This window comes from Lissotriton helveticus, chromosome 2_1 (genome assembly GCF_964261635.1).
Source record: "Lissotriton helveticus chromosome 2_1, aLisHel1.1, whole genome shotgun sequence".
NCBI lineage: Eukaryota > Metazoa > Chordata > Amphibia > Caudata > Salamandridae > Lissotriton > Lissotriton helveticus.
In genome coordinates this window covers 11,503,892-11,517,898 of record NC_136059.1, presented here as the reverse complement: position 1 = coordinate 11,517,898, position 14,007 = coordinate 11,503,892, and the positions used below count along the sequence as shown (strand labels likewise).

The 14,007-nt window shown below is 42.0% G+C and overlaps 1 protein-coding gene across 1 annotated transcript in view; it reads right to left on the bottom strand.

Annotated features, from left to right (window-relative positions):
- LOC144819165 (uncharacterized) overlaps positions 1-14,007 on the bottom strand; it is a 285,622-nt gene that overhangs the window by 22,961 nt on the left and 248,654 nt on the right. The window contains exon 5 of the mRNA XM_078677137.1: positions 7,291-12,728. Within this exon, the coding sequence (XP_078533263.1) occupies positions 7,291-12,728 (5,438 nt within the window). The remainder of the gene's footprint in view (positions 1-7,290; positions 12,729-14,007) is intronic.

Genomic DNA, 14,007 nt, shown 5'->3' with positions numbered 1-14,007 from the left:
TCAGGTCACAAACTATTTTTTTCTCAGGATGTCTCCAAACCGACTGCAACGTGTCGAAAAGATTTTCTGGACCTGCGGCCTACGCTTCGTTCCATGAACGCTAGATATGGTCTAATTCATCCGTGCTTTTTCAAGGTTACATACAAGGATCGGTCTTACAGCTTCGAGGATCCGGCTGATCTCCGCAGGTTCATCCATTCCCACAGAGACGACTCCATGGAGCAAAGCGGCTCTTAACTAACAATGTCTCTGCCTCTGTGTTTATTTTATTGTCTACCATGTGTTGACTTGTTGTCTCCTTTCGTATTACCTCACTCTTTGGTTTTTATCGTTCCTTAGGTCCGTTTCCTGTTCTGTTTGCCATCCTCTCCATTGTATTGTGTCATCGTTCGTTTCCGTCATCCCAGTACGCTGATTCCCTGCATACTTGTTCGGTAAGTCTCCTTCATTTGTTCTTATGTCGTGCTCGGTCCTTGGTTCTCTTTGTATTTCTTTTCTATTCCTAGTCTTCTCTTCTTCTGGTTCCTCGGACTGTGTTCTCGACCTTTATGTTTTTCTTCCTGTGCGGTCGTCTTTTTTCGCTGCTCCCGCTCTCACTTCATTGTCCTTTTTGTTACGTGTTCTGTATGGCTGGAGCCTTTTTGATTCTCCTCGCCATCTTTCTTCTTGCTGTCTTCTTTAGGGTAGCTTTTAGCTCCCTTCTTCCTTCTTACTTACTTCCCTTTCCTTTCCTTCCCTCTCCTTTTTGGTTTCTCTCAACATTTTTTACTTCACTCGCCCTTTCCCTATTACTCTTCTTTCCTCTTCTCCGTTGCAATGGTACTAGTCCCTCTAATCCCTTTTCCTCATTTTCTCTCATTCCCCCTCTGTACCTCCTTCTGCTGGTTTTGTGTCGTCTTTCTTTGATATCTCTCTCCTTTTCTGTTTGGTGTCTATTCTGCTCTTTTTTCTATTTCATCATGTTAGTTGTGAGTTACTTCTTTCCACCTTTATTTTGGCACTGCATTATTAATCACTTCTTCTTTTCTCCTCCGTTTCTATCTCTTCACTCAGTCTCATTGCACCTTCGTATGTTGGCATTGCTCCTTTTTTTCTTCCGCTCTCTCTACTTGGGTTTCTTTTCTATTTCCATTGTTCCTCTCTTTATTATATTTGGCTTGTCTTCATCTCTCCTTGCCAATCTCTCTATATATTCCCTCTTCTTACCTGTATTATTCTCTCTTTTTCCTTTTCCCTTAATCTCCTCCTATGAAAGGTTTTCGACTAATTTCCTGGAATGTTAAGGGTCTTCGCAACCCTATCAAGAAACAACGTGTTTTATATCATCTTGCTCGTTTAAAATGTCAAATTGCCTTTTTACAAGAAACACATCTTTCTACACAGGAGTTATCGTTGTTACGTAAACAATGGGTTGGGGATGTTTTCTGCTCTCCTGCTACTAATCACAAGAATGGTGTTGTTATTCTATTTCATAAAGCATTGTCTGTTCAAATTCTAAATGAAACTGTTGATACTAATGGTAGATGGTTGCTCCTTGATTGTAAAGTTAATAATGTTCATCTCTCTCTTTGTAATGTCTATGGTCCGATTGGCATTGATTCCTCCTTTTGGAATGATTTCTCCTCCCTTCTCTCTTCTAATGCTAATGACGATTTGATTGTTGGGGGGGATTGTAATCAATTGATGGACCCCTTTTTGGACCGCAAATCACAAGCTCGTTACATTCCCAATAAAATGCAAAAGTCCTTCCATAGATCCATCTCCTCCAGAGGCCTTATAGATTCATGGCGGTTGTCTCACCCTGACTCTCTGGAATTTTCCTTTTTTTCTCCTGTGCATAATTCCCTCTCCCGTATTGATTATATTTTTCTCTCCCACCATGCCTTCCAATTTATGACCAACTCAGAAATAGGTTCTATCCTCATCTCAGATCATGCCCGGTTATTTTAGATATGCATTACCCCTCTCCCACGCCTCAGGCCCGCAGATGGCGCTTTAATAACTTCCTTTTACTAGATCCCACGTTTATTGAACATTTCACTCACTTCATGGATGACTTTTTCACTACTAACTCTCACTCTTCCTCTGACTTTCATTTTCTCTGGGATGCTTTTAAGGCCACTGCTCGGGGTTCTATTATTGATTTTGTGTCACGTAAAAAAAAGAAAGCGCTTTCCCAGGCTTCTTCCTATCTAAAACGCATCAAAGAACTTGAGCATCTTTATTACACTTCTAATTCTCCGGATTCTTTATCCTCTCTCATTACTGCTAAACTGCAATTTAATAAACATTCTTGGGAATCGGCCTCCAATCAGCTTCTTCAATTTAATGCAAAGATGTATGGTGGTCATAATAAAGCAGGAAGGGCTCTGGCAAATTACCTTAAAATTAAAAAACAGAAATCTAAAATTGTCTCGATTACAGATTCACAAGGCTCGCCCCAAACTTCTGATGCCAAAATTCTGGATTGCTTTGTTCAATTTTATTCTTCTCTTTATACCCCTGAGTCTTCCCCTTCAGTAGAGCAATAAGATTCTTTCTTTAATTCTGTCCCTAAACCTCCTACTCCTTTGGTGGATTTCTCTTCTCTTGATGCCCCGATTTCAGAAAAAGAAATCCTTGCTGCCCTCTCTCTTCTCCCCAAAGATAAGACACCTGGCCCTGACGGCTTTACTGTGCGTTTCTTTCTACAATTTAAATCTGTCCTGGTTCCTCACTTGCTCCAGCTAATTAATCACTTTCTCTCCTCTGGTGAATCCAAAGGCTCTTTCACGCAAGCTATGCTTGTTCTTCTCCCCAAAAAAGATAAGGACCCTTCCCTGTGTAAGAACTATCGACCCATCTCTCTCATTAATACTGATTGTAAATTATATGCGAAACTTCTGGCTCTACGGATTAATTCCATCATCCCCGATTTGGTTAACATTCATCAATCCGGATTTGTTAAGGGTAGATCCATTACAGACAATTCTAGGACCCTTCTTAATATCATTCATCTCTCTGCTAAAATGGATGTTCCTTTGGCGGCCATTACTCTAGATGCCGAGAAGGCATTTGACCGTGTCCATTGGGATTTTATGTTTGGTGCCCTGCGCTGGCACGGTTTCAGTCCCACTTTTCTTAAATTAGTTCATTTGCTTTATTCTGCTCCTTCTACTTCTATATGGATTAATGGTATGCAATCTGATTATTTCCCCCTTCATAGAGGTACCAGACAAGGCTGTCCACTTTCCCCCCTCCTCTTCATTTTGGCTCTCGAACCTTTCCTTGAGAAAATTCGTTAATCCCCTTTCTATTCTGGCTTTCTTTATAAAGATGTGGAGATTAAGTTTACTGCTTACGTCGAAAATATTCTGCTTTATATTTCTAACCCTGCTACTGCTCTCCCTGCTTTCTTTTCTTTACTACATGATTACTCCTCAGTTTCTGGTTATAAATTAAACATCGATAAAACAGAAGTCCTTCCCCTCAATAAATTTTGTCTTCCTCACATTTTTCAGGGCTCTGGTTTCCAATGGAATTCTGGCTCTATTAAATGCCTTGGTGTCTTATATGCTAACACCATTAGAGAAACTATCAGACTTAATCATTCCGATATACTTAAAAAGCTCTCTTCTCTTATAGAACGTTGGTCCCCTCTTTTTCTTTCCTGGTGGGGTCGTCTTTCTACTATTAAAATGATGCTCCTACCTATCGTGAACTTCTGTCTCTCCATGCTTCCTATCTCTCTCCCCCATTTCTTTTTTAAGTCTATCAATAGTCTTTTTTCCAAATTCCTGTGGAATAAGCGTAAGGCCAGAGTCTCTCTCCTCCGTCTTCAACAACCTAAACATCTTGGTGGTGTTAACTTCCCCAACATCTCACGCTTTCACTCTGCTTTTTCTCACAAGCAAATTTGGCCTTTCCTTCTCGAAACCTCGTCTCCTCCTACTACGGCTTGGAGCTCTCTGGAATTGGCTCAACTTCACCCCTTCTCCTTTCTTCTTGCCTCCAATCTCACTCAACTACCTCCTAAGCTGCTTTCACCTATTTTTAAACACTCCAAAGCTTTAACACTTGCCCTTTTCCGCTCCTTCTCTGTCCCATCTACTCTTCATTTGAATACCCCACTCTGGTATAATAAATCTCTTAAACTACGTAATCGGGCGCTCTTTTGATAGGAATGGATCGATAAAGGAATTCTCACTTATAGACAACTCATTTCTAACAATTCCTTATTACCCTTTTCAGCACTTCGTGACTCCTTTGGTGTCTCCAACAAATACTGCGCACACTTTCACGAACTTCTACCTAAACTATCCACTATTATCTTGCAACACATCCCTTCTCCCTCTTCACCCCCCCTTCTTGCCTCTCCACCAAACTTTCAGGCTCCCCTTAAGGCCTCTGCTATTTATAAATTACTTTCCCCCCCACTTTCTGATAGGCCTAAAACTAACTTCGAACTTCCCCGGGAATCGGACCTCAATCAAACTTTTCCCTCATCTACATGGGACTCTATTTGGTCCAAACTTCACTCCACCTCCCGGTCCGCTAGCACCACACAAACCCTTTACTTTTTTTATAATAGATTATTTTATACTCCCTGTGACTTATTCAAATTTAAATTGTTAGATGCTAAGAAGTGTTGGTCTTGTTCATGCACTTCTGGTGATTTGGTTCACATGTTCTTTCTTTGCCCTAAGGTCCACCTTATGTGGTCCCACATTTGGTGTACACTTAACAAGATTTTGTCCACTAATGTTCCTTTTCTTCTTTCTTCTGTTTTTCTGGGTGGTTTGGCCCCTGTTTGGGATGTCCCGCTTCATATTCGTAAATGTATTGATCTCTGTATTGCTGTTGCTTTTCAAATCATAACAACTAACTGGAAAGATACCAAAAATGTGGTTTATAATGCTTGGTGGAATTTACTCTGCCATCATCACAGATTAGATCGTGCATGTGCTTCTTTTATTCCGATGTTGATTAAACGTGATTTGCTTTGGTCCCCTTTAACTGACTATTTATCTAAATGTGCCTCATGATCACTTGTTATTGTTTTTATTAGTATTAGTATTATTACTGTTATTACAATTGTTATATACTTTTATTCTTTTGTACATCTTTACTCTGTTTATCATTTATTTTTCACTGCTATTCCCTTTCCCTCCCCCCCCCTTTTTTTTTTCCTTCTTCTTTCCTTCTCTTTCTCTCTCTTCTCCCCACAAACTGAAAAGTTATAAAAGCATTCTTTCATATGTATAGTGTTGTCCCCCTTGGGGCTTTTCTTGTTCTGATGGCACAGTATTCTCGATAACTATTTTGTTTCTTGCTGCTCTTTTTTTTATGCCGTTGTACTGATGTTTTACATTGTTTTATTCAATTCAATAAAGCTTTTCAAACTCAAAAAAAAGTGTAGATAAAAGGTGCGTAAGAGTAACCATGAAATTATATAGAGCTGGCGCCAGATGGGTCAGCAATTCTTCCGCAATAAGCCTGTTTGCAGCATTTGCCTGTGCCTGGCGTGTGTTCACAGTCGCTTCCGTGGTGCTCTTGACCTTCCATTTCCATTTAGGAACAGGTGAACTTGCCAGGTCAGATGGTGGGGTGGACGGGGGGGGGCTCAAACCTCGAGGTTGAAGGCTCGGGAAGGAATGACTCTACTAGAGCTGAATTTGAGAACAAAAGAGATGGAACTGGGGGGGCGGCCTTGACCTGGGCCTTGGGAATTGATGGCAGGGTAGGTGAAAATCTTAGTCCCGAACAACCTATGTCTACTGAAAGCTGCTTCTCCCCCTGATCTATCTCCTTGTTATTAGCTCCCACAGCATTTGCCAGATATGTGTCTATGGTACGGCACAGCTGAACCGTAGGAGTTGCTTGCTGAGCCTTCCTTTTATCCAGTGGTTCTCAAAATGTTTTGACCTGCAGCTCCCTTGACCCACTGGCCATTGCCCGTGGCTCCCCACTGTTACTTTTTTGAAAGGTGGGGGTGATGTAAGCCCGGTCTCTGGAGTACTTTTTCTCCCTGAAAAGGATTGGGATGAAGCGGATGAAGGTATTATAATCATATACGCAGGGTGTTTCGTATTACTAAAACAGCGCCTCCAATAAAATATTCCTAGTTGCACTTCTTTGCCCATACGTTTTTTAGAGTACCCTCTCAAACTTTTTTATCCCTCGTACAGTGCTAGACAGCAGCTCTCTGCATGTAGGCCCCATTGCCAAAGTGTTTCTGCACTTGAAGAGTTTTTGCATACACTTCCATTTCTACCCATGTCATAAGAGTCAACACACCTGTCTCAGCAGGGCGACTCATGACTTTGTAAACCTCATACTGCTTTTTTCGCTGTCTCCTCCCTAAAATTGCCTCCAAATCAATGCAAGTAAAATAAATTCATCTTTTTTTTTTAAAAGTCCCTCTTTCTTGCTTCCAAATCTTGCCAATATGCCATACATGGTGTTTTACTTCCCTGTGCTCCAGGAGAGAGCAGGCCTGTCTAGAAATGTGTATGAACTGAAAGAAATGTGTACTGAAAGTACCTATGATTCGAGTACAAATGTCAATACTTAATAATATTTAGTGTGTTTAATTGACTGGACAACTGTACTTTCCTGATAAATTGCATTGGAGTAAAATGCATTTGAAAAAACTAAACTATTAACGAGTCTAACAAAATAAATCAGGCATCTTCTGCTTACTTTGGGATTGTTGGAACGTGGGGATTCAGTGAAATATGGAGTTCATCTCCCTCAACGTGCCATAAACTATGGGGCTTATATACAAGTTCCTTGCGCCACCCTTACGTCAATTTCCCCATGTTAAAAATGATGCAAAAGTGGCACCAGGTCCTTCTATATCTGCCCCTAGGTGCTACGTTTACATCTTTAGGAATGTCACCTACAAATCATCGACATCATGCGTTTACGTCTAATTAGTTTAACTGAAGCCAACAGACCCTTCAACCTTAAATGCATTAAAGTGCTTGGTGCGCGTCTCCCCTGGCTTGGTTGTACCCCCAGGGAGCCACAGCACACAGTTTAGGAACCACTAGTGTAGACGATCAGTGCAGGTTAACAGCGAAGGCCATCAGTGCAGACTATCAGTGCAGGTTCACAGTGACAGTCATCGGTGCCGGCTATCCGTGATTCCTGGCAACTGCCTATCTTCTTCTCATCCGACATGCATTTGTTGGTCAGTGCTGCCACTGACGCTGGAGTGTGCATTTCAACAAATGTACAATATTTAAATAATAATCAGCAGATATATCTATGAGTTGTTCTGTTAGCAATCATCAATTGCCGTCTTACCCTTCATCTTTCTCCTTTACTTTCAGCAGCTGCAGGGTGATGACACCGGCAGCGGAGTCTTTGCCGGGGTAGACCTCCGTGGAGATCTTCTTCTGATTCTCGTCCACCATGATGACCTTGATGCCTTTTCCCCCCATAAGGTCACTCTTCGTGAGGACGTTCAGGTCCAGCTCGGTCGCAGGGCAGCTTGTTTCCTGCATTTTCTTCACATAATCATTTAATTCTTTCTGCTGAACTTCTGTTAATTTATTTTTTGCTCCCTCAACTGGTGTTTTTTTCATATCGCTTTTGTGTTTTTGTTCAATGAAGAATCGCTCAGTCTTATTCCTTCCAAGAATATTGCCGACAGTTTTACCTGCTTGCTTGTTCACTGCTGCACACAAAGGCTTACCCAGAAAACCTGTTAGACGGCTTGAAAGCAAATTAACAAAGTTATCATTGATCTTTTGGGATATCATATCCAATAGTTGATCATTCATTTTCTCTACAGCTGGATAGTTGCGGCGTTCATCATCCTTATAGTCGGCAGCAGATTCTAGCTCATCGCATTCTTTAACTATAAACGGAATGACTCGATTGTCAATCATGTCTTGAGTTGGGGCAGAATTTACCATCTGCACAAACTCAACGGTTCTTTTTCCGACTTCAACACTCAACTTGAATCCTTTCTGGATGACTCCTTTCACCTTGGCCTCGTCCAGGATTTTTAGAATGCCATCTTTCATGGAGTCGAGGTAACTAAAGAATTTTGCAACAGTGCTGCAATCATCAGCAATGTCATTAACAGCAGACTGGCAAACATCTGCCATTAGACTGGTCATCATCTGTTTATTAGTGTCTCGAATCTGAAAAGACGATGGTTTTTCTGTTTTTAGAGCCATCTCTGGCACCCCGTTGACAACTGTAAACTTTATAAGTGTTTGTTTCAAAGCTTGATTCTGCTTGACTGATTTTGCTATCATACCTTTAAAGGCTTTTTCAAATATTTCCTTGAAGACCCCTTCGAGGGCTGCATCCATGCCATAATCTAATGCTTTAATAACACTTTGTTTGGCCATTTCTTGACCAGTGTACTTGACTGCCTGCACAAAGTTGTTCTTCATGGCAGAATTTGAGGCAAGGTTTTTAATGGAGTTGGAAAGAGTATTTTTAGAAATGGCAGAGGTGGCTGATGTTACAGATGTTTTAACGGAAGAAACTAGCGCTTTTCCAGAACGAATGATGTCATCGGCAAGAGATGCAAATGTTTTTGTGCCATTGAGTAGACCTTTTGTCACTTTCATGACCGCCTGTGCTGCCTTTTTAATGATGCTAAAACCTGCAGTTATGAGTGAGAGCCCAATACTAATGGCCTTGGAAATTGCCCATTCTGCCCAATTGAATGCCCCTTTTATCATACCTTCGATCCCTGATATCATGTCCGACACACCCTCAGAAATGAGACCCATTCCGAACTGACTAGCCGTGCCACAGGTGAAAACACACACAAGAATCCCAGCGAGGACCTGCAAAGCTCCAATTATAAAGCAAATGAGAGCACTGATGCAGAATTCTGGTTTCTTCTCGACTTCAAACACAAAGGACAGGCCATAGTCATACAGCACATTGACTTCATCGGTTGTTATTGGACTTTGATCAGTTGACAATGAGAAGACAGCCTGGTCCTTGGTAATAGCGTTGCTTTTGTTCTTTTGGAACTCAGTCAGCTTTGCAATGGATTTATCGATGTAATCGATCCAGGACTTGAATAGACTCTTGCGCGTCTGCATTTGTTTTGTGAAGTTGGGATCATCTCTGTTGTGAGGTTCAAACTTGGCTAAGCAGGACATCTGGCAGGAAACGGTGGCGTTCGTCACCTCAGATACATAGATTTTGATCATTTTCTTAGATTCGTTCAAGAGATCCAATGCCTTCTGAATGTATCCTTCCTTTCCTAGATTAATTGTAATGTAGGCCTGATTGTAGAGTGAGACAGCACCGTACACCCGATCAGTCTTCTCTGCTTTCTGCCAGAATGATAGCGCCCCATAATCCGATGCTTTGTACTGAGTGTGGAGGTACATGCGATCCATAGCCTGTTTGATGAAGTCGTAGAAGTTATCTGATTCTCCTCGCAGGAGGCTGTCTGCTCTCTTCTGAATCACTTGGCCAAGGTCTCTTTTGAGCTCGTTGATGTCTTTGTGTTTATCTATGTCCTTGTCACGTAGTGTGAGCCAAAGAGCCCAGCTCTCCTTTAACGCATTGAGAGCCGGGCGGTAGTCGAGCTTTGTCTGAGAGTAATCAAAGGAGCCACTGTCATTCGATGAATCAGAAGTCTTATAAATATCACGTTGTTCAGCCTTACTGTACTTCCCCTGAAAAACATTGAGATATTCACAAAACTTCTGAAAGAGTTCTTCTCGCATCTGTACTTCAAAGAGCTCCTCAGCCTCCATCTCAGCGATGTGCATTTTCTGGTATTTTGCTCTGAGTTGTCTCATCACCTCGATGGGTTGGTCCTGATAGGATGGTGACAGTTCATCATAGTTCAATATCATTTGGACCATGCCCGGGCTTCCTTTACGAGAGGTCCTGCCAAATATCTGCTTTTCAACCCTCATGTTTGTGGGAAAGTGGGTGAGAATCACAAAGAGTCCTCCACATTTATTCACATCGTTAGTGATTTTAACATCTGTGCCTCTTCCACCGAGGTTTGTGGCAATGATAACATCTCCTGCACCAAAGATACTCTTTTCAATGTTGTCTTTATCACTTCTGGTGTACAAGGTTATTTTATCTGGCTTTGAAACAGCTTTTAATTCTATTAACTCATTTTGAAGCTTTTCAGCTGTTTTCACATCTTCGCAGACAACTAATGCCGCTTGGCCCTTGCCCCAGCGGGTTGGACTTGTGCGCTCCTTCACATGTTCACAGATACTTGTGATCCAGACTTCATGGCCTCCTTTAACCTGGAGAGTTGGTAGCTCAGTCTTCTTGGTATGACGGTGAGTAGGCATAACATAGCAGGATACTTTGTAGTGTTTTTTAAGATATTCAACCTCTGGTTCATCCCCTAGGGTCCCGGAGACTCCGAACATGCCTGTGCCTTTAGTGTATCGTTGAAGGAAATGGAAATTTGACATGAAATTGGTGACGTTTGACAGTGGTGATATCGCCAGTTGGTGCTTCATCTCCAGGAACTGCTGTAAGCCGTCACCCCAGCGCTTGTTCTTCTCAAGCACACCTGTGGCTTTGAAGTCCACTGGGATGATGGAGTGGTATTCATAGATGGGTGAGGTGGACTTTACTTGACTCGTGTCTGTGGCTGATTCTATCATGTACTCTCGTTCCTTCTCCATCACGATTGCCTTCAAAGCATTTTCCACGAAGACCTTCATCCTGTTCTGTGTATATTGCTTCAGGTAGCCTGGCAGGAGAATAAAGGTCTCATCCGTATTCTCTTGTTTATCTGGTGGCTGATAGGTATCTGAGTACCTGATTCGTGATTCCAGTTCAGTGACCGCTCCTTCGATCAGAGCCTCCTCGCTCATCACCACACAGGCACAGCCACTTTCCTGGAGAAGAATGCAAATTTTGTCATGATCAGATGAAGATTTGTTGTCTGATACGGAACTGATCGCAAATTCAGATGCTTTACCATCCTTTACCTGATAATATTCAAAAACAACTGCATCTTCAAGGACTTTCTGAAATATAGACAATAGATCTCGCTGCTGAGCCGGCCCAAGTTTATTCATGAGTTCTTTGATTGCAGAGTCTTGTGGCTCTTGAGTGATTGGCTGATCAGTCTTAACCAGAGTGGTTTCAAGCTTCTTCACATCCTCTTCAGTAAAGAACCCCAGCTGCAGTCCTGGCAACAGAATGTCGAGGGAGGAGAAATGTTCTGATGTGTTCGGCCCCATGACTGCTGCTGCAGCAACTTTGTGAAAGTATTGTGTTCCTGTTGCCCAAAGAATATCATCAGTTTTGGCATCTTGAATACGCTGGCAAGTGCACATTTTTGCCCAGACGGCTGCCAGCAGTTGTTCTAAGTGCCGCATTCCTGTTGCTGCATGTGAAAGGTATGTGACTTGGACGCCGCTGTCTAAGGTCATATAGTCCACTTCATCCACAATGGCTATGTCAAAGGTCCGGTCTCCTCTGGTTTTGCCTTTTTCAAACTCTTGTTTTAAAATGTCAGCAGCAAAGTTCCCAACAGTGCCGTACACAATATCAGCTGCATAAGCCTTTTTAATTGCCTTGTCAATTTCTCTTGAGTCGGTACATTCATCTAACCCTGGTGGTGGCACAACGCTACAAGACACATCAAACATTTTGTAGAGTTTGCTCCATTCTTCTTGATCTCGACGGGCAAGTACTGGTGAACTTGTGATGACATCAACCTTCTTCCCTCTGATGGCATGAACAAGGGCGAGCATGGCCACGATGGAAGATTTACCCTCTCCAGTAAAGATCTCCAAAAGACAACCATTGCGAGCAGGGTCTTTAGAAATGAGAAGAGCCAACAGAGATGCGAGTTGAGTCATGCGTGGGAAATAGCCCTCAATCTTCTCCCCTGACTGCGTTACAATTGTCGTGGTGTCCTGAACAGCCACACACAAGCCAATCAAAACTTTCACCAGTGTCTCAATATCAGGATTTTCAAAGTTTATTGATTTGATCATAGCTATACCTTGATTCTTCATGTTTTCATCCAGATCTAAGGTTTGATATGCTGGAAGCCGAGCTCCAACTTCACTGAGCAGTTTCTCCAAGATAGAAAGAACCTTTTCAGGATAGTTGTTGTTCCTCATTTCCGCTAGTATGGTTTTTAGGTCCTTGTCCTTCTCATTCTTTACCTGTTGCTGCAGAAGCAGCACAGGATCCTGCTCCTTCAAAGATGCAATGGTTGTGTTTATTTCAATCTGATATGTCTGCACACATTGAAGGATGGCCTCCACCTTCTCTTGTGAAACGCTGCTCTCCTCCACCTTCAGAGTGAATTGAACGGCCTGGATTGGGGTCCAGGTTCCACTGAATAATATGTTCCCAAGAAAGTCTTGGCTGGTGCTGGAAAGCTCAGAAAAGACATCTCTTGATAGTTTCCCAGCTAAGGTCTTGTTTGTGTTGTACAGTTCCTCTATGATATGAAGACAAAAGCTGTATATGTCTTTTGTCTCGTTTGAGGACTGTGTTACCCCCTCTTCTTTCAGTGTTACCTGGATTGTTGCTTTAAGGAGACTCAACTGCTCAGTGAGTGAAATATTCTCTACATAAAAGGCGTTGTCCAAACCTCTGTGACACCAGATGGGTATGTCTTTCTTCATCAGGAACTGGGCTACAAGGTACTGCTGTAGTGTTCTCATTCGGTCACCGATGTCCTGGGATTCCATACCCTTCTCTTCTTTGATGTTGATGTCAAGCAAGAGCTGTTCAAACTTCTCCTCTACATTCTTTTCCTGCAATTAAAAAAAACATATTTTATTTACCTTATCTGAACCAGATCTCTATTTTACAGAAACAATATGGCCGCTCGATTGCCTTGTGTATCCGCCTTGTAAGTCTGGCATGAGCTCTGTCCTGTCCTAAATATTTAATTGTTCTCTCTATAAAATATTGGTATGGTCTAAAAGTCATGCTTTATTTACTAAGCGCGTTTGCCGACCTTGTTATTGTGTAATAAGTTGTTGCTACTGGAAGGTGTAATGTGCTTGCACTTTGATATAAAACATATTCAGAGCCTGTGGTTCTATACATCCTCATCCCTCTGAACTTGCCTGTAATGTAACTTTGAGAAAATGTCATTGAAACCAATCAAGTTCTGCAGTTTTATATCTTTCATAAATTCACATGCTTGAATCATCCCCGTTGTCATGGTGGGAGTCAGGTCAAAAGGTCAAAGCTAGGTTACTGTGACAGAGCAGAGCTCATAGAGACTCTGTATCAAACGATGTACGGTAATCACTCAGAGGTACGGTGGCTCTGCAGGGGGAGAGTGTCTCTGGGCCTCTGCTCTGATTGGCTGAAGTTTGGATGCTTTAAAACAAGGTCAATCGGTTAACAATTCCTATTGTTTACGATGGGCTTTGTAAGGCATATTTATTAGCATTGCTTTTATATTTCTGTTACAGTGGGACTCCCACCATGACGACAGGGAAGATTCAAGCATGTGCATCTATGAAATATATCAATTCTGGCGAACCACAGCGTACAGGTAAGTCACTTTATTTTAAAACCCTCAATAGAAGAGGCACTCATTCAAGCCACCCCTGAGGGGGAGATGTTCCTTCTGAGGTGTTATATAGGTATGCGGTAGAAGCTATCATTACCACATGCATTATACATGTACACAGCAGCATAAAACGTCTTTCTCATGAGAAGCTGGCGCTACTCAGACAGCAAACAGGACATTCTCGGGTAAACAGAATGAAATATATCAGAAGTTTGGTATATGGTAGGATTTGTTATCACTCTGTACCCAGATGTCTTCAGGCTGGTAGCACTGTGGTTGTGATAGAATGTTTTAGAAAGATTAAAAATAAACAATCCCTTGCACCCATATTTTAGAAGAGAAAATGTAATGGAATGACACTACATGTACAGGATGCTAGCAAAATGCCTCAAGTTTGGAAAGCAAGACTTTGTTATTCTGTTTATTTCAGTCACATAAACATGCCTCTGACTGGCATAGCATCAGAGCAATGTGAGAAGCGAAACTGCGAAAAGGTGAACAATATA